General features: G+C 41.7%; 1 protein-coding gene across 3 annotated transcripts in view; it reads left to right on the top strand.

Annotated features, from left to right (window-relative positions):
• Nucleotides 1–7,398, top strand: part of SLC7A14 (solute carrier family 7 member 14) — a 151,820-nt gene extending 144,422 nt beyond the window's left edge. For all 3 annotated transcript variants that reach the window (XM_075861594.1, XM_075861593.1, XM_075861595.1), the window contains one exon: nucleotides 5,178–7,398. In XM_075861594.1, coding sequence (XP_075717709.1) covers nucleotides 5,178–5,491 — 314 coding nt within the window. In that variant the 3' untranslated portion in view covers nucleotides 5,492–7,398. The remainder of the gene's footprint in view (nucleotides 1–5,177) is intronic.
• The last annotated feature ends 19,413 nt before the right edge of the window (nucleotides 7,399–26,811 follow it).

Here is a 26,811-nt window from a genome sequence, read left to right as displayed (position 1 = left end):
ACTTTGTTCTCCTGGACCTTATGGTTCTCCAATGCACTGTTCTCCAAATGCTGGCTCCCAGGTAATTCCAAGTGTCAAACAAGAACACCTTGAAGATATAGATGAAAATAGTGCAACACCGCAAAACTTGACTTCACAGCACACAATTCTTTTAGTGCTCACAAAGTATAAAAGAAGTAAAGGCGTATTAAACATTAAAACACCAAACATGCAGCACGCCAAGTAGTTTCGCCCGACCCAGGATTTTGCCCGTTCAGCTTCTTCCGGCGGATTTCTCCTTATCACCTGCTCTGGTCTAGCTCGCCTGTGAAGTGTGCGGAAGTTAAAAATATACAGGGTGGGCCTGTATATTTCTATGGATACACCTAAATAAAATGGGAATGGTTGGTGATATTAACTTCCTGTTTTTGGCACATTAGTATATGGGAGGGGGGAAACTTTTCAAGCTGGGTGTTGACCATGGCGGCCATTTTGAAGTCAGCCATTTTGTATCCAACTTTAGTTTTTTCAATGGGAAGAGGGTCATGTGACACATCAAACTTATCGAGAATTTCACAAGAAAAACAATGGTGTGCTTGGTTTTAACGTTACTTTATTCTTTCATGAGTTATTTACAACTTTCTGACCACTTATAAAATATGTTCAAAGTGCTGCCCATTGTGTTGGATTGTCAATGCAACCCTCTTCTCCCACTCTTCACACACTGATAGCAACACCGCAGAAGAAATGCCTCCCGATCTGACCCCCTTAGACTTTTATCTTTGGGGTCATCTGAAGGCAATTGTCTATGCTGTGAAGATACGAGATGTGCAGCAACTGAAACTACGGATACTGGAAGCTTGTGCTAGCATTTCTTCTGCAGTGTTGCTATCAGTGTGTGAAGAGTGGGAGAAGAGGGTTGCATTGACAATCCAACACAATGGGCAGCACTTTGAACACATTTTATAAGTGGTCAGAAACTTGTAAATAACTCATGAAAGAATAATGTAACGTTAAAACCAAGCACACCATTGTTTTTCTTGTGAAAATCTCGATAAGTTTGATGTGTCACATGACCCTCTTCCCATTGAAAAAACTAAAGTTGGATACAAAATGGCCAACTTCAAAATGGCCGCCATGGTCAACACCCAGCTTGAAAAGTTTCCCCCCTCCCATATACTAATGTGCCACAAACAGGAAGTTAATATCACCAACCATTCCCATTTTATTTAGGTGTATCCATATAAATAGCCCACCCTGTATATTTTATAAAATGTCTCCTGGAAAACCCTTAAAAAAATTCCTTTGGGTATTTCTAATAGAAGTAATCACTACGCATAAAACGTATGTGTGTCTAAACCAGGGGTCTCAAACTCGGACGGGTAAGTGGGCCGCATATAGGAAAAATGGGAAGTTGACGGGCCGCATTACTTTCAAATTTGATACAATACAAAATTATTGTTAATCAATTAGTTATTTGAACGACTATAACACTATATTACTAGAATAATAATACTACATTACTATAATAATACCGCTAGGTTTAAAATTTGAAATATTTCTCCAAGTGCTTATTTCAACAATCCAGCTTTCCAGTTTAAGTGTCGCTAAATGCAGTCCGGCGGCTCAGTTAGCACACATGTCAAGATTGGGCAGCCCCTTTTTAGATAGTGCCGCAGTGCCCTCTGTGGATGCTGCCGCAGTGCCCTCTGTGGATGCTGCCGCAGTGCCGTCTGTGGATGCTGCCGCAGTGCCCTCTGTGGATAATGCAACACACCCCTAGATAAGGCCACAGTGCCCTCTGTAGATAAGGCCACAGTGCCCTCTGTAGATAAGGCCACAGTGCCCTCTGTAGATAAGGCCACAGTGCCCTCTGTAGATAAGGCCACAGTGCCCTCTGTAAATAAGGCCACAGTGCCCTCTGTAGATAAGGCCACAGTGCCCTCTGTAGATAAGGCCACAGTGCCCTCTGTAGATAAGGCCACAGTGCCCTCTGTAGATAAGGCCAGTGTCCTCTTCAGATACTGTCACACACCCACTTGTAGATAACGCCACAGTGCCCTCTGTAGACCCTGACACACTGTCCATATATGGGCAGCGATGTCAGGTAATTCCACAGATTCCCGGAGCAGAGCCGATACTAGCGCTCTGCCCGGGACTCCGCTCTGGGGAAGACCCTGACACACTGTCCATATATGGGAAGATATGTCAGGGAATTCCGCAGCGTTCCGGAGCAGAGCCTATACTAGCGCTCTGCCCGGGACTCCGCTATGGGGAAGACCCTGACACACTGTCCACATATGGGCAGCTATGTCAGGGAATTCCACAGAGTCCCGGAGCAGAGCCTGTACTAGCGCTCTGCCCGGGACTCCGGCTCTGGGGAAGACCCAGACATCGCTGTTCATATGTGGACAGCGATGTCAGGGAATTCCACAGAGTCCAGGAACAGAGCCGACACCAGCGCTCTGCTCCGCTCTGGGCAAGACCCTGACACACTGTCCATATATGGGCAGCGATGTCAGGGAATTCCACAGAGTCCCGGAGCAGAGCCGACACCAGCGCTCTGCTCGGGACTCTGGCTCTGGGGAAGCCCCAGACATCGCTGTTCATATGTGGACAGCGATGTCAGGGAATTCCAGAGTCTCGGAGCAGAGCCGATACTAGTGCTTGAGACCCCTGGTCTAAACAGATAGCGCTCAGGTTTTCGAGTTTATTTCCCTCCAATAGGGGGTCATAGAGAACCTGCTTATTCAGTGAGTATAGAAAGGTTTACAAATTGGAATATACATTATATAACACTTATGTGATCGTTGCAGGTGTATCCTCTTTTCTGTAGATTTTAGGAGCTGATGGCATTTCTACTGAAATATATATATACAGGGAATATTTAATTGTTGCATGTTAGTCTTTACCAAGTATAGCTAGTTACTATTGAATTGGTGTATAATTTCACACTGAGCGAAGAAAAAAAGCTTAAATTTGTTTTCTTTTTTTTACCTCGTACCCCATGGAGTACAGGGTACATTGTAAAGGGCATGGAGATTTCCCTTACATCCCTTCCACTGTGTTCACAGGTGTACAGAGCAATTAAATAGGCAGTTCTGCAAACATTTCATCTCCTGAAGTCTTTGGCTTGCTGCTGTGAATAATGAATTTGTCATATATAATACTACATAAAAGAGTAACGCACATAAAAAGGCAATTAATACATTATTTTTTCAGTGACTAATATTTTCGTCAGATCGTTTAGTTATAAAGACTCATCTAACATGGACCATCAGAGCAGATAGTTGCAATTTTAATTGGGTTGTCGTAAGACAGCGCTCACCATGACTCGGACAAGATAGAGCCTCATTAAATTTCTATGAACAGAACTTTGCTCATATACCATCTGGCACTGCTAGACCTGAGGCTTCTCTGCACATCAAGAGATTTCTCTAACACTCATCATGCATATTTAATATATGAAGCTGTCAGCGATAAAATAATTTAGCATTTTAATCAACATATTATCTTCCTGATGTGGCCAAATTTAATGATACTGGGTTGTCATCAACAGTCAAACATATGTGCCTCTAAACCCAAATTTTCCTTATCACAATGAGAAAAAAACATGAGGAGGGAGAAGGGACATGGAAGGCTTGTCAGGTTAATCCACCCTTGTATTTTTACAGTTTGGAATCTGGATAGAAGTGCTCGTTCATTTAAGGCTTCGTTCACATCTGCATTGGGGTTCCGTTCATGGGTTCCATCACAGGAACCCATGAACCAAAACGGGTCTCTGTTTGCCTCTGTTTCATAAGGTTTCCGTTTTTTTCGTGGAATCAATACTGCAGTCGACTACACTATTGATTCCACGAAAAAAACTGAAAAATTTACGGAGCGAAGACAAACAGAAACCATTAGTAACGGAAGCATTACCATTGAAATCAATGGTAATGCAAACGGAAAGCTATGGTTCCCGTTCATGGGTTCCCCTGATTGAAAGGTTTGATGGAACCCATGAATGGAGTCCCAACGCAGATGTGAACGAAGCCTTAGATGTGTTTTGCAACCAGACACCTAAGAAATGTATTCTCTTGTGATATCATCTAATGACTGATGATAGAACATGGTGCTCACAATAATAGGTTCCTTTATTAGGACAACAGTTTTGAGCCATTTCGGTGTTGAGTGACTTTAAATTACCTGTATTAAAGCGACCCTCCGGTCCCGGAACAACATTTTAAATATGATGGTGCATATGGAGTAATAATATCTGATGCCCTCCAGTCGTGCCCCTCTGCTGTGGATCCATTGTTTTAGGGTCCCCTCTGTGCTAACCTAAAATGTCTGCAGCGCTTATTAGACTACGAATCTGAAAAGCTTCCACTGCTCTCGGATTGGCCAGAGCTGCACGTGAACAGAGGGACTGTCCTAGAATCAGTCTGTGAAGCGCTGTCGCCATTTCGAGACAACACAGAGACCCTAAAATGGCAATTCCACAGCGTAGGGGGGCAACGGGAGGGCACCAGGTAATATTACTCATTACACCCTATCACATTTATCATTTTGTCCTGAGACCAGAGCGTCGCTTTAACTAAAACATGATGACGTTGAATGGAATAGTTACAAAATGGTAACCTACTTTAAGCGGTTTTAAGGGTGCCACACTTGTTCATGGGTTGTGTCTGGTATTGCAACAGCTTCATTCAAGTGAATGAGTTGCTGTACCGGACACAGCCCATGGGCGCAAGTAGTGCTGTTTCTGGAAGAAATTCTAACTTATTCCTTTAAATGGCGTATAACTTGTGAAAGAATTTATTTTATCTAGCATTATTGTTCATCTTTTACAGCTGTCAGGGCATTTCTGAGGAGTGGTAGGCAAATTGAAATGTAAGAATAATAATGTAAGAATAATTCTATGGCATTAGAAATACTCATCGGCATTTGTTTGCTATACTCACACATTTAAATTTTCTTTTCTTTTTTCCATTTATTAAAAGGGAGTCAAATACATAGATAAATAAAGTTCAACTTTAAACACAGTATTAAATTATAAGCACATAACATTGAAAATCAGAGCAGAATCGTAAAAAAAAAAGATATATTAGAGTAAACGGTTACTTGACAATTGTATCTGCTTGAAAGTAATAAAAATGTTTACAATTCAATTATCATTACTAGTGTTATATTATCTTTTGTCTGTGGTTCCATAGGCTTGCTGATATATTTTGGCTATGGTATGTGGAACAGCACCTTGGAAATTAGTGCAAGAGAGGAAGTTCTCCACCAGAGCACATACCAGAGATACGATGTTGATGACACCTTTTCGGTGGACGATGGCTTCTCCTACCCTCCCGAAGAAGAAAAAACCCAGGACTGGGGTAGTGCAGATACAAAAGGGTACTATCAGCAGACAGGGGAGGCACAGGACAGCAACCGGACAAACAGCAGATCCAAAAATAAAGGAAAGCATAAACAGGACTTTGATGCATTGATTGCCAATGAAGAATTAGACTACCCAGAATAACAGTCACACATTGTGTTTGTGATCCACCTCAACTGGGGCCTAAAACACAACAGCTTCACAGGCCGTGTATGGGGATTCTTCTCTTCTCTCTCATACAGTGTACTGCTTACTAAAAGTCGTAAACAAGTGTTTCATGTTTTGCTGTTTTTCCTTTTCAAGCATATTTGGCCTAAATTATCCTATTATTTTTTATTTTATTACTATGAGCATAGTCCAAAACAATACAAAGTAGAACGTTTCTTGTTGGAGTTAGGGTTGAACTACATGGTTACAGTTGGCAATTCTTTAATGAATTCTTCCTATTTATATAGAATTTATATATTTATAAATAAAGAAAACTTTTATTATGATTTTGGAAAGTGTAGAGAAGGTTCAGAGAAGGATAGGCAATCAGGAAGGATTGATGGATCCAAAATAGAGTTGATATTATAAAACCAAAATAAGAGGATGTGACGCAGTTTAACAATATATAGAATAGGATAGTATAGGCAAAGAGTTATAAGTGTAGGGGAATTAGGCAGGAAAGCTGAAATCAAAATATAGAGAACTTTGGAAAAGACACAACTAGCTAGTAAAATATATAATGGGATAGTAAAAGGAATGAGAAGTGTTTAAAATTTTTCATAGCCACATAAACAAAAGTATGGTGAGCTTAAACTCCTCTTGGTCCACAATAATATCGTACAATGAATAGGGTTTGAATGGAAGCATATTTGCATTGTTCTTATGGAAAAGGGATGATTTGAGCAATAGTTTCTAGCCTTGGGGATTACAAGTGTTTGCCAGATAGGATGTTGTTTCCAAAGAACCTACAAGTAGTAATAGAAAGCATTAATAATAGGAGCTGCATAAAAACACAGATATTGAAATAGATCTACAAAGGATTAAGACAAATCAGATAAGTAACCTGGTCTCCAAGCACTACAGGACATGGGCCTCCTTCTACCCACTTATAGTCATGACACACATTTTTTGTAGGCCTTACACATAAATGTAAGTAGTGCCGTAACTTGCTAAGGGGCCATGGACTGCAAAGAACTACCCTAATGCCTGAATGGTCAATCTTGCCGTGAAACACACGGTAATAGACAAAATGACAAATCATGAATAAGATGGAATGGAGCCATGCGTGCCAAATAGTTTAGAGTAAAATAAAAAGAACATATAATGGTTTGCGTTATTACATTATTAACCACTTGACCCTATTCTATTTAAGGGATACTGTTAATAGCAAAATATGTAGAGTAGTGGAAACAATGACTATGCCCACACCATTATTAGATTAGACACTGTTGCCTCTTAAGAATTCCTGTTCTTCTGTGAGAGGAGTTTTCATATGTAGATTTGATATAAAATGTAATAGAAAATAAATAGTAATTATTGATACAAAGAATGCTACCCTCAGGTTTGTAATATAAAATCTATTAATGATATAAGTGAAACAATACATTTCAGTTGAGGTTAAGATGGTTTGTTGTTCCCTGTATTGTAGACTTTCTAAAACCAGTATATTTTTTGGTCTAAGTGGGAAGATAATTCTGATTGTATACTGTATATCCGGTCATAGATGTAATGCCCACAGCCTATGAACACTATTGCTGCAGCTTAAAACACGTCCAATATATTTTTACACGACTGAAAGTATTTTTCAGATGTAGTTGTTGCATGTTTTACTTTCAGGTACTTAAATTGTGTGATTTTCTACCTCTGCTTTTACTTCCACTATTCTTTCATTGTACATATTGTAGCATTGAACTTGGCATCCCATCCACTCAGTCTTATTTGATGCTATTAATATCTCTAGAATGTTTATAGATGTTGTTCTTTTCAAGTCATTGTTATGCAGTGTGTCTACCGTGCTTTATATCTAAATTTACTATTAAAGAATGAACGTGTGGAAGGCAAGACATGGTGTGCTGTGAAAACATTGTATTCTTGCACTGTGTATACTAAGACAATATAGGTATTAATATGATGTACAACTGTGTGTACAAATGTGTGACCAGTGCAGTCATTATATATACTGCCATGTAACACCTAAAACCACACACACGAGGAACCATTTAAATGCACAAGTTACAGTACAGAACAGTGAGGTGCCTACAATCTTATGTATTCATCGCTACGTGTTGTTGTTTTTTTAGATAGCTTTTGATATGGTGAAGGTCCCTTGTGTGTTGTCATTTTTAGCTGAGGTCTGATGAAAGCTTACTAAGAACTACTGGATATGACCTTCTATAAGTAAAATTTTACCTAAGGTGACCCTTCAATTTTACATAAAAATGTAACATTAGCTGGGGAATGAGTAGTAAATCTACCTAGTGCCCTCCTTTTCACTTATTGTGCTGCCAAACAACCTATTTCCGGACACAATAAGTAAAAAGGAGGGCACTAGGTACAATATTACGTATATTACCTAGCTAACGTTACATTTAAAACAGGAGGGTCACTTTAAAGTGCATTTCAGTGAGTGAATTTACCTTTGTCAAATGCTTGTCTACACTTCAAGGCTTTACGTGCAAGATAACCCACATAGGATATTTGTGAAAAGTATATATGCCTTAATCTAATATTTTATTCTACGGTACAGTTGTACGATACTTTATTATTAAAGCTACTGTAAATCACTAAACCAGTAGACAACACATTACCAGCACATCCAGATTGGCATATTAACACTTGTCCTTGGTGGGGCAACAGGGATCTAACATGGGTCCTTCCTATACGGGCCACACTGCAGCATTAATGTATCTGGAAGAGACAGCATTAAAGTTCCAGTCATTTCACTGGAGCATCTTTTATGTATACCTTACCGATACCTCGGGTCTGGAGGTACTTTGACTCACAATGCTGGTACCTAAGGACATGCTACAACGATGTGGTTTACACACCAAAAAATCTGGGACAATTGAAAGGAAATGGGGTTTTACAAAACTTTTATTTACACACAGTAAATAAAAATCAGCACAGATTTTAAGTGATGCTGAAGTTGCTCAGCAGCATGCCCAATATGTCTCGGATCGATGGCAAAATCGGGAGCGGAATTTTTCTGTACATGCCCTATATAAAATGTTACTATTGGTCAAACTGCTCCTGCTGCAATAAACATAGAGCAGGGCAGACACAGTGAATCCACTAACCTCCAGCAAACTGAAGACTATAGTTTATGGTAGCCTGTAATACTGCTATGGGATGCAGGATATAGACTGATAAAATAGGTCCAATCTATAATTCTCCAGCTTTTGTGAACCTACAACAACCAGCATGGGTATCCACTGTGTGGTTGCTTCTGCCGGCAGCAGAGGACAGTTTGCTTAATAAGACTTTACTGGGTATTTTAGCCAAAGTACCTCTAGGGATTTCTGCCACATCTGCACAGAGACAATGGAAGGCGAATTTCTTGTGCATTTTGGTGCGTTTGCACAGAAATCTGCGTAAGATCTGGAACAAGTGAATGGGGCCTTAAATGGTTTTGCTAATACTAATGTGTCTTCTATTAATATTGTCAGATATTTTCAAACATCTTCTATTAAGCATTTGGGGTATATGATGTTTGAAAATCACACTTAATATACACTATATGGACAAAAGTATTTGGACACACCTCTTAACCCGTTGGTGACCGCCCCATAGTGTTTTTACGGCGGCCACTAATGGGCTTTATTCTGATGCAATAGCCTTTTTACAGCGCTGTATCAGAATAAATAAACAGAGCAGGGAGCCGTTAAATCTCCCTGCTCTCAGCTACCAGAAGTAGCTGGGGGCATACCTGCTCGAAGAGATCGATATTAGTATTGATCTCACCCGTTTAACCCCTCAGATGCGGCGCTCAATAGCGAGTTGAGTTGTTTTGGAGAGAGGGAGGGAGCTCCCTCTCATCCCACTGACACCCGGCGATAAGATCGCCGAGTGTCTGTGTCTCCGATGGCAGCTGGAGGCCTATTAAAGCCCCCAGGTCTGCCTGTAGTAAATGCCTGCTAGGTCATGCCTGTGCATTGACCTAGCAGATGCCTGTACGTTTTACACGGACAGGCATAATACACTGCAATACAGAAGTATTGCAGTGTATTATAAATGCGATCGTAACATCGCATATTGAAGTCCCCTAGTGGGACTACTAAAAAAGTTTAAAAAAAGTTTTAATAAAAAGTGAAAAAAAAAACCTGAAAAACGCACTTTTTCGCCTTACAAACTGCTTTATTATTAAAAAACAAAATAAAGTTAAAAAGTTACACATATTTGGTATCGCCACGCCCGTAACAACCCTGACTATAAAGTTATTACATAAGTTAACCCGCACGCAAAAATTGCTGTTTTCTTTGAATCCAGCTAAAAAAAAAAATGTGATCAAAAAGTCGCATCTACTCCAAAATGGGACCGATAAAAACTACGAGTCGTCCCGCAAAAAAAAGTCCTCATACAACTGCATCGGCGAAAAATAAAAAAGTTATGGCTCTTCAAATATAAAGACGCAAAAACAAATAATTTTTAAAAAAGTGTTTTCACTGTGTAAAAGTAGTAAAACATACAAAATCTATATAAATTTGGTATCGTTGCAATCGCAACAACCCGCTGAATAAAGTTATTGTGTTATTTATACCACACGAAAAAAGGCGAAAATTTAGGGCGCAAAAAAGTGTGCCGAAATTGCAGTTTTTTTCTATTCCCCCCCAAAAAAAGTAAATAAAAGTTAATCAATAAAATCTATGTACCCCAAAATGGTGCTATTAAAAACTACAACTTTTCCCGCAAAAAACAAGACCTTATACAGCTATGTCTACGCAAAAATAAAAAAGTTATAGCTCTTTGAATGAGACGATGGAAAAACGTAAAAAATGGCTTGGTCATTAAGGTCTAAAATAGGCTGGTCATTAAGGGGTTAATCATTGAATTCAGGTGTTTAATTTAGTCCCATTGCCACAGGTGTATAAAATACAGCACCTGACCATGCAGTCGCCTTTACAAACTTTTGTAAAAGAATGTTCTAACGAGATCACTGAATTCTAGTGTGGTACCGTAATATGATGCCACCGATGAAACAAGTCCATTCATGAAACTACTTCCCTCCTATATATTCCATGATCAACTGTGAGTGATATTATTGCAAAGTGAAAGTGTTTAGGAACCGCAGCAACTCAGCCATGAAGTGGCAGACCACGTAAAGTTACAGAGCGGAGTCGCCAAGTGCTGGGGCACATAGTACATAAAAGTCACCAACGCTCTGCTGCCTAAAAAACTTCAGAGTTCCAAACCACCTTTGGCATTAACATCAGCACAAGAACTGCACCAGGAGCTTCATGGCATGGGTTTCCATGGCCGAGCAGATTCATGCAAGCCTTACATCATCAAGCACAATGCCAAGCGTCGGATGGGGTGGTGTAAAGCACGCCACCACTGGACTCTGGAGCAGTGGAAACTGTTCTGTGGAGTGACAAATCACGCTTCTCTATCTGGCAGTCTGATGAACAAGTCTGGGTTTGGCGAATGCCAGGAGAACATTACTTGCCTGACTGCATTGTGCCAACTGTAAAGTTTGGTGAGGAGGGATAATGTTATGGGGTTGTTCTTCAGGGGTTTGCCTAGGTCCCTTAGTTCCAGTGAAGGGAAATCCTAATTCTTCAGCATACCAAGACATTTTGGAGAATAATATTCTTCCAAGTTTGTAGAAACAGTTCGGGAAAGGCCCTTTTCTGTTTCAGAATGACTGTGCCTCAAAGCAAGGACCATAAAGGCATGGTTGGGTGAGTTTGGTGTGGAAGAACATGACTGGCCCGCACAGAGCCCTGATCTCAACCCCAACGAACACCTTTGGGATGAACTAGAATGAAGATTGCAAGCCAGGTTCTCCATCCAACATCAGTGTCTGACCTCACAAATGCTCTTCTGGATGAATAGGCAAAGATTCTTGCAGACACAAAATCTTGTAGAAAGCCTTCCTAGAAAAGTGGAAACTGTTTTAAATACAAAGGGGGGACCAACTCTGTATTAATGCCTAAGGAAAGGGATACCATAAAAGCTCCTGTAGGTGTAATGTGTAGGTATCCCAATACTTTTGTCCATATAGTGTATATTGTCATTGAAAAGCCAGTCAATAAGTTGTGATATGGCATTTGTCCTTTAAACACTAAATTAAGAATTAGTATGTCTCTGACATTGCTGCTTTCACACATATTGATTACTTAATATTTTTCCAGGAAGCTACAAAGTGAGAAGGAATTACCATAACATGTTTCATCAACAAAATAAAAAGATTTTCTGTTCTCTAGAATTTTAGCAAACAGGTATTAAAACACACATATATTGTGTACCTTGTATGGATTTTGTCTCACCTTATACATTTCTGAACATGACAAGGCAGTGCTGAGAAATTATTGTAACTGTCAGCCCAAAGGAGACATATTTGGTCCACACTTACAAGAAGATATCTATGGCCTTTGAGACTAAGTTACAATAGGATAATATTCTGATACATTAAGAAGACTTTAAGATTTACTGTTTGGTTTTCTAATGTCTGCCTTTAATGTATGATGATCCATATGTGCCTTTACCATTCATTAACAAGCAGTGTAGATGCAATATAAAGTGACCAAAAACAAACAAACATCAATGAGCATAGCATTGAACTGGGGTTCCCGGACTGAGGGCCTACCCTCCATCTATATAGAACATGTACATGTCCACTTTTTTATTTCAACATATTCCTTTTGTTATCATTGTACACATAGAATATATCATCAATAAGGTCTCAGGTAATTTGTGAATCATCCCATAATAAAATAGATCCTTATGGCAAGTGATTGGCTCCATATAGGATTTTCTTCTGTTGGACCTTTGAGGCCCATTATGTTGTTAGAGCCTGGGCCCACCAGAGAATCCTCTGGTGGGCCAGTCCGACCCTGAATGAGCACCAGTCATAACAGCGCATATCTATGGCCACCTTTGCATCAAGAATCGAAGAGATAGGCTTAGGCTATGTGGACATGTCCATAGGGCTCTCTATGAGCTGTATACTTAGTGCCAAGGACAGGATCGGATTCCATCCTGTGAGATCAGGAAAGCCTATCCCAAAGGATCTGATCCCGTCCCTGGCATTAAAGATATGGCTTCTGCATGCCGAGATCCTAATTTAAAACAAAATAAAGTGAAGGCGTCAACTGAAGCAATGAGAGTACAGTTGTCAATTTATAAAGCCAATTTAAAATGAAAGTACTGGATGGCTGCTGTGCACAGAGAAGTGCCGCAAAACAGTTGCTATCAATATTGCAAAGCTATGAAAAAGTCAATGTATGTCCATGATGACAGAAGTCTGTGTGTTGCCCTAACCTTAACCCCTTAAGGACGCAGCCACTTTTGGACCAAATGACACAGCCTCATTTTTTAAATCTGACATGTGTCACTTTATGTGGTAATAACTCTAGAATGCTTTTACCTATCCAAGCGATTCTGAGATTCTTTTCTCGTGACATATTGTACTTATGTCAGTGAAAAAATTTGGTCGATAAATTCAATATCTTTTGTGAAAAACACCAATATTTAGAGAAAATTTGCAAAAATTAGCATTTTTTTAAATTCAAATGTATCTGCTTGTAAGACAGATAGATATACCACACAAAATAGTTACTAGTTAACATTTCCCATATGTCTACTTTATGTTTGCATCATTTTTTGAACATGCTTTTTTTTTTCTAGGATGTTACAAGGCTTATATGTTTAGCAGCAATTTCCCATATTTTCAAGAAAATTTCAAAAGCCTATTTTTTTAGGGAACAGTTCAGATCTGAAGTAGCTTTGAGGGCCTTATATATTAGGAACCCCCACAAATCATTCCATTTTAAAAACTGCACCCCTTAAAGTATTCAAAACAGCATTTAGAAAGTTTCTTAACCCTTTATGCGTTTCACAGGAATTAAAGCAAAGTGGAAGGGAAATTTGCAAATTTCATTTTTTTTGCAGAAATTCCATTTTAATCAATTTTTCCTGTAATATCGAAGGTTTTTTTACCAGAGAAACACCACTGAATATTTATTGCCCTGATTATGCAGTTTTTAGAAATATCCCACATGTGGCCCTAGTCTGCCTGAAACAAAAGCCCCAGAAGCAAAGGAGCACCTAGTGGATTTTTCGGCCTTCCTTTTCTTAAATTATATTAGAAGAGGTCTTGTGGTGCAAAAACAAAGGAAACCCCCCAAAAGTGACTCCATTTGGGAAACTACACCCCTAGAGGAATTCATCTAGGGGTGTAGTGAGTATTTTGACCACACAGGTATTTCATAGATTTCATTAGAATTGGGCAGTGAAAATGAAAAATTACATTATTTTCCAATAAGATGTAGCTTTACCTCAGAAATTTTAATTTTTTTAACAAATAAATGAGGACAAGCACCCCAACATTCGTAAAGCAACTTCTCCAGAGTACAGAAATACCCAACATGTGGTCATAAACTGCTGTTTGGGCAAGCGGCAGGACTCGGAAGAGAAGGCACGCCATTTAGCTTTTGGTGTACAGATTTTGCTGGTTTGATTTCTCGGCACCATGTTGCATTTGTAAAGCTCCTAAGGTACCAGTACAGTGGAAACCCCCCAAAAGTGACTCCATTTGGGAAACTACACCCCTAGAGGAATTCAACTAGGGGTGTAGTGAGCATTTTGACTCCCCCCCCCCCCAGGTGTTTCATAGATTTCATTAGAATTGCGCAGTAAACATGAAAAATTTAATTTTTTTCCACTAAGACCTAGCTTTAGGTCAAAATGTTTCATTTTCTCATCAAATAAAGGAGAAAAAGCACCATAACATTTGTAAAGCATCTTCTCCAGAGTACGGAAATACCCCATATGTGGTAATAAACAACTGTATGAATACACATCAGGGCTCAGAAGGGAAGGAGCGCCATTTGGCTTTTGGAAAGCAGATTTTGCTGGATTGGTTTTTCTGCACCATGTCGCCTTTGCAAAGCCCCTTAGGTACCAGTACAGTGGAAACGACCCAAAAGTGACTCCATTTGGCAAACTACACCCATTGAGGAATTCATATAGGTGGTAGTGAGCATTTTGACCCCACAGGTGTCTCATAGATTTTATTAGAAATGGGCAGTGAAAATGAAAAATTACATTATTTTCCAATAAGACGTAGCATTAGTTCAAAATTTTTCATTTTCTCAACAAATAAAGGAGAAAAAGCACAGTAACATTTGTAAAGCAACTTCTTCAGAGTAGGGAAATACCCCACACGTGGTCATAAACTGCTATTTGGACACACAGCAAGGCTCTAAAGGGAAGGAGCGCCATTTAGTATTTGGAGTGGAGATTTTACAAGATTCGTTTTTTGCATTGAGCTATAGTATCAGTACAGTGGTACCCCTGAAAAATTACCCCATTTTGGAAACTAGATCCCTCAAAGAATTTATCTAGGGGTGTAGTGAGCATTTTTACCGCACAAGTGTTTTGCAAAAATGAGTAAACAATAGATGTTGCAGATTGAAAATTGACGTTTTCCACAGATGTGCCATTTCAGTGCCCAATGTGTTGTGCCCAGCTTGTACCATACCACCGTAGACACACATCCCATAAATTGTTAAGCGGGTTCTCCAGAATACAGTAATACCCCATATGTGGTCATAAATTGCTGTTTGGGCACACTGCCAGGCTCAGTTGGACCACCATTTGGCTTTTGAAGCGCAGATTTTGCTTGGTGTTTTAGTGGTATTTTAGCTTATAATGTGGGGGCATATGTGAGCTGGGCGGAGTACATCAGGGTATATGTAAGCTGGGCGGAGTACATCAGGGTATATGTAAGCTGGGCGGAGTACATCAGGGTATATGTAAACTGGGCGGAGTACATCAGGGTATATGTAAGCTGGGCGGAGTACATCAGGGTATATGTAAGCTGTGAGGAGTACATCAGGGTATATGTAAGCTGTGCGGAGTACATCAAGGTATATGTAAGCTGTGCATAGTATATTAGGGTATATGTAAGCTGGGCGGAGTGCAACAGGTCATACATAATAGGATGATGTAATAATGGGGTGAATGAATAATCCATGGATTGGTGTGGTACGCTTTGAACCAATTCTTTATGAACAGGCCGGGTTTTTGGGGTATTATACAAAATATCTGCGCTCCAGTATTGCCTAATCTTTGACTTCTTCACTAGCCCTATAAGCAGCACAAGGCCCTAAAGTTTCCTCATCTCTGCTGCATCTACAGGGTCCACCTGTGGGGTCCAGCAAATGATGATGTGGGGTATTTAGTGAAATTCTACTGGACCTAAAAAATTAGTCTGGGCTGTCATTTAGCATCATTTTGCATCATTGCGTTTTGAGAGTCATAACGTGTTATTTTTCTGTTGACGGAGCTGTGTGAGGGCTTGTTTTTTGTGGAACGAGCTGTAATTTTTATTGGTTCCATTTTGGGGTACATGCGATTTGTTTTATGACTATTTATTCCATTTCTTGGGAGATGAGGAAACCAAAAAACAGCCATTCTAGCACGTTTTTTTGTTTGTTTTTTTTGACAGTGTTCACCGTGCAGTATAAACAACTTTATTCTGCGGGTCGATACGATTACAGCGACACCAAATTTATATTGTTTTTTTACGTTTCACTACGTTCCCACAATAAAAATACTCTTTTCTAAAAAAAAATCGCCATTTTCTGACAGCCATAACTTTTTTATTTTTTAGTTGATATCGCTGCGGGAGGACTTGTTTTATGCGTGATGAATTGTAGTTTCCATTGGTACAATTTTGCGTTACTTGCAACTTTTTGATCACTTTTTATTAAAAAATTTTTGAGACAAGATGACCAAAAAATAAAATGGTGTCATTTTTTTTTATTAAAATTTTTTACGGTGTTCACTGTGCGGTAAAAATAATGTGATATTTTTATAGATCAGGCCGTTCCATTCTAATTATAAAGGAGTTGATCAGGGAAACAGGGCGATTGTTGTTTTTATTAGTTAAAACTTTTATTTATTTATTTTTCTTTAACATTTTTTTTTACTTTTTTCACTTTTTTTATTACACTGACCTGGGGACTTGAAGATCTGGTCTTCTGATCCCCGGTACAATACACGGCACTACTTATGTAGTGTGGTGTATTGTAACTTTCATTCATCATCTGACAGTTAGCATATTAGGTCCTGCCTCGGGCAGGACCTAATAGGCTACCGTATCTGGGCAACCAGGAAGCCTAGCAACGGTTTCCTGGTTTCCATAGCAACCATCTCCAACCGCGATCCATCGCCGGTGGGGCCCGGGGGGGGGGTACGGAGGGATCTCCCTATGTCTGTCAACCACTTCAATGCGGCGGACACCTTTGACAGCCGCATTGAAGGGGTTAAATAGCTGCGATCGGCGGTAACTGCCATTGCAGCCATTGCAGCGGGATGTCAGCTGTGTACTACAGCTGACAGCCGCTGAAGATGAAGCGCGCACAGTTTGCGGGAACTCACTTTGAAGTCACGCCCAAAAGCGGGAAGGGGTTAATATTAAACTAGACTAAACTAGACTAAATCACTATGTGTTTCCTATAAACCACATTCGCATGTTTCTACAAGCCCAACATTTTTACTTTTACTAGGAAACAATGTAGATAGTGAATACTGGAAAAAGATGTACAAATAAACGGACACATATATACAGTAATAATCGGGGTATGCTCACGCCTTATTTTCGGCCATTTTTCAGGCGAAAAATCGGAAGCAGAACGCCTCCAAACATCTGCCCATTGATTTCAATGGGAAAAACAGCGTTCTGTTCCGACGGGCCATTATTTTTGCATGTCACTTCTTGAGCCGTTTTTGGAGCCGTTTTTTATTGACTCTATAGAAAAACAGCTCCAAAAATGGCATTAAGAAAATCTGCGAAAAACGCGAGTTTGATTAAAAAACGGCTGAAAATCAGGAGCTGTTTTCCCTTGAAAACAGCTCCGTATTTTCAGACTTTGTTTTAAGCGTGTGAACATACCCTCATTGTATATTTGCTGCCTCGTGTATAATGCTGCCTTTGGCATGTGCCTAGCTTGCCTATAATTTAAATACATTTCTTGATTCTTTTACATATAATACTTTAAACAAATGCATATTTTTGCTTATAATGAAAACATAACAAAATATTTGTACAATTTTTATAGCCACGCTGTGATTTATATATGTAGTTTAGGCCTTGAAAAATTGTAGTTAAAATAATAACATATACTGAGAGAACTTTAAATTGAAGTAAGTTCTAAGGCTGGGTTCACACGAGCATGTTACATCCGTATTTCGGCCGCAAGTCCCGGACCGAACACACTGCAGGGAGCCGGGCTCCTAGAATCATAGTTATGTACGATGCTAGGAGTCCCTGCCTCGCTGCCGGACAACTGTCCCGTACTGTAATCATGTTTTCAGTACGGGACAGTAGTTCCACGGAGAGGCAGGGACTCCTAGCATCGTACATAAGTATGATGCTAGGAGCCCGGCTCCCTGCAGTGTGGTCGGTCCGGGACTTGCGGCCGAAATACGTCCGTCAATTACGGACGTAATGTGCTCGTGTGAATCCAGCCTTAGAACTTTCTTCGATTTAAAGTTCTCTTAGTATATGTTATTATTTTAACTACAATTTTTCAAGGCCTAAAGACTTACATTACCTGTATAAGGTCCGGCTCAAATGGACACATTATACAATTCAGGCCTATTTTTGGCAAACTACAGTAGGCAATTGGTGGACATGTTACCTATAGAGTCCCTATAGCATCCCTAGAAAAATGGCAACTGGATTCTGATTGGCTGTATTTGCATAAATTGTTTTGCACTACTTGTCAAAAAAAAAGCCCCAGTGGTGGTATTAATGAAAATGAATGCTGGGCATAGATACAATGAATATAATTGACGAAAAGAACTGTTTTACAATTATAAACGGTTGTTAGCTTAGGTACTGAGATGATCGGATAAAACATAGAAGACTCATTGTATATACAGTCGTTTACTATCAGCTAAGAAAAATTCATGTGGGCCAATGTACTGTAAATGCACAATATTTTCCACAAAACAAGTGATTTTCCATGGGAAAAATGATATCATGGGAAAGATCTATTTGTGTACATCCTTTCCCACAGACAGAAGAAATTGGTTTTCATTTTTTCTTATTTGATCCTAATAAAAAAAAGCCCAATTAGAATTGTAGTGATAATGGTGAATGTGAGACAAACAATAGAGATTGTCAGCAGTCACAATCCAAACGCTGGAACCAAATATCAATATTAAGGATTTTATAAAGTCAGAGCATTTTTACTGATCTGTTATAAAACAAAAGAACAATAATGACAACACATTATTTTATCTGCCTCACTTTACTACAACCTAAAATGTACATTTGTATACTTGTTAGTAAAAGTTGGTCTCAATAGATGATAATCTTGTTTTTCTATACCAAAATAATTGTTAGGTCGATATACAAAAGTGCATATGTATAGTAGGTGAAAAATTGAATACATCTTATTATACATAAGTCCCACTGATAGTATTGTAGAGATAGTTGTATATCAATCTTTGTTATTTTTCTTGTTACACTGAAATTCGATTTTTTACTATGATCACGTATCAAGTGCTGTGCATGTTCTAGGGCGATTCAGACAGAGTGATTCTAGAGAGTTGTTTTGCAGTTAGGGCTTATTCAGACGAACGTGACGTTTTTGCGCGCGCAAAAATTTCGCTCCTTTTGCCGCCTGTCTGTGCCCGCCTTTGATACGCTGCTTGAGCTGGTTCGCCCAGGAATAACCTATCAGGACACCAACATGCGGCGCTGTATTTCCCCAGAGGAGCGTCTCCTTGTCACCTTGCGGTATGTGCTGTTTCTTCATCCAGGTTACACATTGGTTTATGTGCTTCATGTCCTACCTAACATGTTGGCTTTGTAGTTTGTGTTCCTGATTTCATGTAGATTTTTGGCAACAGGCAATAGCTACCATTCCCTTCTTTTCGAGTTCCTTGTTGGGGTGTCCACTATTTCCGGCATTGTCCCAGCAACCTGTGTGGTCCTGTGGCTGAGATTGAAGAGCAGCGTGATGCCTCAGCCAACGGCCCAAAACTGACTTCGAATAGCCCAGCAGTTTGAAACCGACACCCAATTTCCACACTGTATTGGTGCACTCGATGGGAAGCAGATTCGTGTCCAGAAACCCCCCCCACTCTGAGTCGCGATACTTCAACTACAAACAGTTTTTTTCCATAGTCTTGCTGGCCTTGGCGGACCTTAATTTCTGCTTTACCATCGTCGACATCGGGTCCTATGGAAGCTCTGCGGATGCCCGCATATTTCGCTCGTCCAGAATGGCCCAGCGTCTAATGTCTAACCAACTTGATGTTCCCGAACCTAACATCCTCCCTGGCACCAGCGGTCCACCCCTTCCTTATGTTATGGTTGCAGATGAGGGTTTTGCCCTCAGCAGACAAGTAATGCGTCCATATGCGCGGAGGGGCTTGGATAACTGTAGGCGCCTTTTCAATAACCGGCTAGGCAGAGCACGGAAAGTTGTGGAATGCGCCTTTGGCATCATGTCAAACAAGTGGAGGGTCCTGATGACAGCAATGCAAATGTCGCCGGCCAATGTGACATCTGTGATCAAAGCGTGTTTTGTGCTGCACAACTTTACCCGCATCCATGATGCCACTCATGATGGGGAATATATGTTACCAACTGCACCCACCACTAGCATCGGCCAGCCTGGTCAGCCAGGGCGGCCACCTACATCTGGCCTGCGAGTGTGTCAGCTATTTGCAGAGTATTTTGACAGCCCGGCTGGAGCTGTACCCTCGCAGAACGTAGCCATTTGAGGTGTGGTGAAGTTAGAATTCTTTCCGAGAACGGCTGTTTCTCCCTCTAGTCCTTTTTTTTTTTTGGGGGGGGGGGGGTTAGGGTTAGGGACTCGCAAAACTTGAGGCCCCTTGACGTGGGTTGCGAGCTTAAACCTCGGCAGGGGTTTGGACTTCCCTTTTTTGTGGCCACCAATTCCTTGACATAACATTCTCTTGTGTAGACCAAGGATTTCCTGGCCTATGTCAGCGGACCTTTATTCCTGAGCCAAGCTAGGTGTGGGCAACCAAATAATATAATACCTCAGTTCCGGGAATTCCAAACCCCTACCGATCAACTAAGACCTCAACGATGTGATGTAGAAATTTCGTACCGTCCAAACCTCTTACGACATGGCACCTCATAGCGCTAGAGGCTATACAAATCGGTGAGATATGTAAAAGAAGGATTGTCCACACGGAAGTGAACGAACTTACTTCTGAGTTTATGTTATTGTCACATAAACGACATTAAAAAAACAACATACTGGGATTACATACCCAAACACACTTATTCACCAACATGATGCTTTTAACAGAAAAACCAGTAACGATGACAAGCCGGTCATGGGTTTCTGACATTTTCCTTATTACACGGCCTTGCCCATGCGCACCTACAGATTATGATATGCATGTGGCGGCGAGGTGTAGGCGGACATATCAGCAGCACTATGCTGTCCCCGGGCCTGATGAGGATGTTCCTGAGCAGCATAGTGTTGCTGATACTGTGGCTGGTAGCCGTGAGGATGGATGGGAGGATGAAAGCTTGGGGCAGGTAGGGAGTAGGGAGGGAAGTGACGGACAGGGCCAGTCATCGGCCCAGGGGAGAGGTGTCTTGGCCCTGGACCATATTGCAGCATATGCGATATGCCAGGGGCAGGTTGGGGGGGGCCCTGGCAAATGGACCCCCATGGAGGGAACAGCGACAGTACGCCACTGCTCTATAGCACTGAAGCACCGCCCTGGACTAAGCGGGGGTGTAGCACTGTCGATGAGCGACAGGATGTTTGCCTGTAGTCGCCCCAGCCTATGCTCCGGTACCCGTCGCATTAAAGGGGCCATGCTGCGACAAAAGAAATCGCAGTTGTCCTCATCTGCTTCACGCCACAAGTACTCGAGAACACGCGCGTCCACCTGTGCACCTGCGGGCCGGTTCACTGTGCGTCTGCGGCGGGGTGCTGCATGCGTAGGTGCCACTTCCTCAGGTGGGGCTGCTTCTGGCACTGAGGCTACTGGGGCAGGCTCCTCTCTGTTGGGTTCCGGGGTTAGGGTGACCAGGGGAGCGGCGGCTTCGGAAGTCTCGGACGACTCGGCCCGTGCCTCCTCTTCCGACTCGTCCAGATTGTCGCTAGTTCTAGAATATAAGGGAGACAACAGTTGAGGAACACATTTTACTGTTCAAAAACCAAACATCTTTGACGTTTATGACATTTTTGCGAGGTCACGTTCGCTAAAAGGGCCAACATCGATTACTTACGGTCGCATGTCCATTATTTCCCGCAAGAACAGCAGCTGGTCATAGTAGATATAGCGGCGCTTCCTGGTGCCACCTTCTCCGCTGCGGCCGCTGGAACCATATTCACGCCGGAACTGGTCCCGGGTGCTTCGCCACCGTCTCTTTACATCATCCGCTGTATAATAATGAACACATCATTCAATCAACACACATGATGTTACTGCGCACACAGGCACTGCATAGAAACGACAGGACGACACCTACACACAAGAACAGACATTACTTTCAGCTACTAAAGCTGCCACTGAACCTTTTACGTTGGCCATGAGAGGCACTGTTACCACAGGGACACAGTAGTCAATATGGATGACATTACACGTATATCTATACACACATTTATATAGACTCACCAATGCGTTGGCGGTCGCGGGAGCTGCTTTTGGCCTAATCCCGCTCGAACAGCGCCTCGGCAATATGGCCCCATGCCACCTCCTTCAGTGTGCGGTCATGATATGACTTCGCACGGGTGTTCCATACTTCCTGGCGCTCCTGAACTAAAGCGATCAGCTTAGACACATCCATATGGCGTGGCATGGCTGCAACTTGATTGTGCAGCAGGAGTACGGTGTGTCCTCTTGTAAAACCTGCTCTCTAAACAACTTCCTGCTTTTCTGCTGTTTTGGACTAGTTAGGTCAAACTCAATAGCATAGAGACAACGTGTCCGGCGTGAAAAAACGCGCGTTCCACGCAGGTGCCTCCGTGTGACATGCGTGATTTTCACGCACCCATTGACTTCAATGGGTGCGTGATGCGCGAAATACGCAGAGATCTTGAACTTGTCGCGCTTTTTACGGACTGTCTGTACTGCCCCATTGACTTCTATTGGGCTGTGCGTGGCGCGTGAAAACAACGCGCCCTGCACGGACGCGATTCACGTTCATGTGAATCCGTTCTAAAGGTAAGAAAACCATTCAAAATATATAGATGTGATCCATAAAAACAGTAGGGTGTTCTTATTAAGGAAAGCACTAGAGATTGAACACTCTTTAACACTATGTGTTAAACTTATTAAGGGCACGTTCAGACGTGGCAGAGTTTTTCCGCTGCAAATGTTGGTGTAGATTTGGGGCAATTACACAACGAATCTGCACCATCATTTGCATATTTGACAGGTAATTCAGACGTTGCAGAAAACACAGCGGACTTGCCACAGATTTCAGTTTTTGCATTGCAAAGGCTGAAATCCGCAGTGAAATTCTGCTTCTCCGCAACAGACAGTGCATGCTGCGGAGGGAAAACTCCACACCGCAGCCTATGGTCCGCAGCGGAGTTTTCCGCAACGTCTGAACAAACTTGCCTAAAAATTTATTGAAACAAATGTAAAAAACGTCCGCTGGAGAATTCCACAGCAATTCCGCCACATCTGAACCTGCCCTAAGGCCTCATGCATACGAACGTATTTTTTCCCTCCCGTAAATACTGGTGTAAATACGGGTCCTTGGTCACATGTATTCGACCCGTATTGCACCAGTATTTACGGAACCGTGCCCGTAAATACGGGTCCGGTGTCACCAGTATTCCACCCGTATTTACGGGCACGTTTTCGCTGCAAAATTGCACTGCATTAATCGGCAGCCCCTTCTCTCTATCAGTGCAGGATAGAGAGAAGGGGCAGCCCTTTCCGAATTAAAAGTAAAAGAAATTCTCACTTACCCGGCCGTTGTCTTGGTGACGCGTCCCTCTTTCGACATCCAGCCCGACCTCCCTGGATGACTCTGCAGTCCATGTGACCGCTGCAGCCTGTGATTGGCTGCAGCGGTCACATGGGCTGAAACGTCATCCCGGGAGGCCGGACTGGAGGAAGAAGCAGGGAGTTCTGGGTAAGAGAACAGATTGTGCATGCTGCGGAGTCACAATTCTGCACCGCAGCCTAAATTCCGCACTGATATTTTCCGCAACGTCTGAACCTAGAAGTTACCTAGAATGGTATATAAACCAATAAAAAAAACGACTGCCGCAGATTTCCACTATGGACTGTCCACAGCGGAATTCAACAGCAGCCGTTTTTTACATTTGTTTCTATACATTTTTAGGAAAGTTAGTTCGGACGTTGCAGAAAATAACTGTGCGGAAATCAGGCTGCGGTGCAGAATTTTTTCCCTTTTTTCCCTTTCCCTTTTTCCCTTAGTTCACACGACCTATTTTCAGGCGTTTTACGCCTCGAATTATGCCTGAAAACACGTCTCAAATACGTTGGCAAACATCTGCCCATTCATTTCAATGGGTTTGCCGACGTACTGTGCCGACGACCTGTAATTTTACGCGTCGCTGTCAAAAGACGGCGCGTAAAATAACAGCGTCGTCAAAGAAGTGCAGGACACTTCTTGGGACGTCATTTGAGCTGTTTTTCATTGACTTCAATGAAGAACAGCTCCAAATTACGGCCGTAATTGACGCCTCACAAAACGCGAGTACGAGCAATTACGTCTCAAATGCAGGAGCTGTTTTCTCCTGAAAACAGCTCCGTAATTTCAGCCGTAATTGTCATTATCGTGTGCACATACCCTTAGGCCTTATTTACACGAGCGTAGTTCACGTCCATGATACGCGCGTGATTTTCACACGGACCTATTCAGACAGTGATTTTCACACCGCCGTTCAGACAGTCCGTGATTTTCACGCAGCGTGTGTCCGCTGCGTAAAACTCACGACATGTCCTATACTTGAGAGGTTTTTGCGCATCACGCACCCATTGAAGTCAATGGGTGCGTGAAAATCACGTGCGGCACATGGACGCATTTCCGTGTGCTGCGCGTGATTCGCGCAACATGTGTTCAAGAAATGAAGGCAAAAATAAAGGCACCTCCTTCATTTCTGTTTCTAAACATAAAAACAGTGTCATAACGATGCCATATGCGTGAAAATCACACAGCCACACACTATTCACTGATGACACGAAACAGCAACGCGCGCAAAACGCTGCGTTTTTGCACGCGCAAAATGCATATGTCGGTGTGAATTTCGCCTTAGGATATGTTCACACGCAGTGTTTTCAGGCGTAATTTGGGCGTTTTACGCCTCGAATTACGCCTGAAAAAACGCCCTTAATACACCTACAAACATCTGCCTATTGCTTTCAATGGCTTTTACGATGTTCTGTTCCCACGAGCCTTAATTTTACGCATCGCTGTCAAAATACGGCGCGTAAAAATACGCCCGCGAAAAAGAAGTGCATATCACTTCTTGGGACGTTTTTGGAGGCGTTTTTCATTCAGCTCCAATAACGGCCGTAAAATACGCCGTGAAAAGCGCGAGTTGCTACAAAAACGTTTTTAGTCACTGCGTGTGAACATACCCTTACATGAGAATTTCCTGTTCTGTCAATGCAAGTTTTTCTTAAAACAATTGAATTAATATTTAGTGGGAAAGTCATTTGGGTCATAGTAGAATATCTGTGCATGTGTTCTGTATGACAATGAGGGTATGTTCACATGGCTTATTTTCAGCCATTTTTCAGGCTGTAAACGCCCAAAAAACGGCTGAAAAATCGCAATCAGAACGCCTCCAAACATCTGCCCTTTGATTTCAATGGGAAAAACGGCGTTCTGCTCCGACAGGCCATTTTTTTACGCGGCCGCTTTGAAAAACGGCCACGTGAGAAACGGCCGCGAAAAAGAATTGGGACGTTTTTGGAGCCGTTTTTCATAGACTCTATTGAAAACAGCACCAAAAACGGCCGTAAAAAACGCAGCGAAAAACGCTGCGAAAATTGCGAGTGGCTTAATAAACGTCTGAAAATGAGGAGCTGTTTTCCCTTGAAAACATCCCCGTATTGTCAGACGTTTTTGAGTTTGTGTGTGAACATGCCCTGAAGGTAACATTACACAATATTGGAACATTCATCAGTTTGCGTTTATGTCTTCGCTTTTCGCTGTATAACTGGTAATGTGGCACATGAGTGTGAGCTACATAGACAGGCGTCTGGTGGCTATAAAATTAACATATATTTATATATTGTCTCTATGTGCCGTATTTATTCAACCTAAAGATGAAGCAGAGAACAAATGAACAGATTTTTTATTTATAAAATGTAAATTTAAAATCCTGCGTTTACAATTTCTGTTCTTAATATAAGGGTATGTTCACACGCACTGTTTTCAGGCGTAATTCGGGCGTTTTACGTCTCGAATTACGCCAGAAAAAACGGCTCCATTACGCCTACAAACATCTGCTCATTGCTTTCAATGGGTTTTACGATGTTCTGTTCCCACGAGGTGTAATTTTACGCGTCGCTGTCAAAAGACGGCGCGTAAAAAGACGCCCACGTCAAAGAAGTGCATGCCACTTCTTGGGACGTTTTTTGGAGCAGTTTTTCATTGACTCCATTAAAAAACAGCTCCAATAATGTCCGTAAAATACGCCGAAAAAAACGTGAGTTGTTAAAAAACATCTGAAAATCAGGAGCTGTTTTCAGGCGAAAACAGCTCCGTAATTTCAGACGTATTTTGCTACTGCGTATGAACATACCCTAAAAGAAGCTTCATTTTCTGGGTATGTTCACACACAAACTCAAAAACTCAATCGAAAACAACTCGTGATTTTCAGACGTTTTTGAGCAACTCGCGTTTTTCACAGCGTTTTCGCTACATTTTTTATGGTAGTTTTTGGAGCTGCTTTCAATAGAGTCTATGAAAAACGGCTCCAAAAACGTCCCAAGAAGTGACCTGCACTTCTTTTTTCTGCCCGTTTTTTTACGAGGCCGGTTTTCAAAATGGCCGCCCGAAAAAATGGCCCGTCGGAACGCCGTTTTTCCCATTGCAATCAATGGGCAGATGTTTGGAGGCGTTCTGCTTCCGATTTTCGGCAGAAAATGGACCGTGTGAACATACCCTCAGCTTCAAAAACGCCTGAAAATCAGAGACTGTTTTCTCTGAAAACAGCTCCATATTGTCAGACGTTTTTTGTTAAGCGTGTGAACATACCCTAACATTGCTAGATTGGAGAACAGACTAAGGGTATGTTCACACGGCCTTTTTA

Source organism: Rhinoderma darwinii, chromosome 4 (assembly GCF_050947455.1).
Source record: "Rhinoderma darwinii isolate aRhiDar2 chromosome 4, aRhiDar2.hap1, whole genome shotgun sequence".
Lineage (NCBI taxonomy): Eukaryota > Metazoa > Chordata > Amphibia > Anura > Rhinodermatidae > Rhinoderma > Rhinoderma darwinii.
This window is presented reverse-complemented; position numbering and strand designations above follow the sequence as displayed.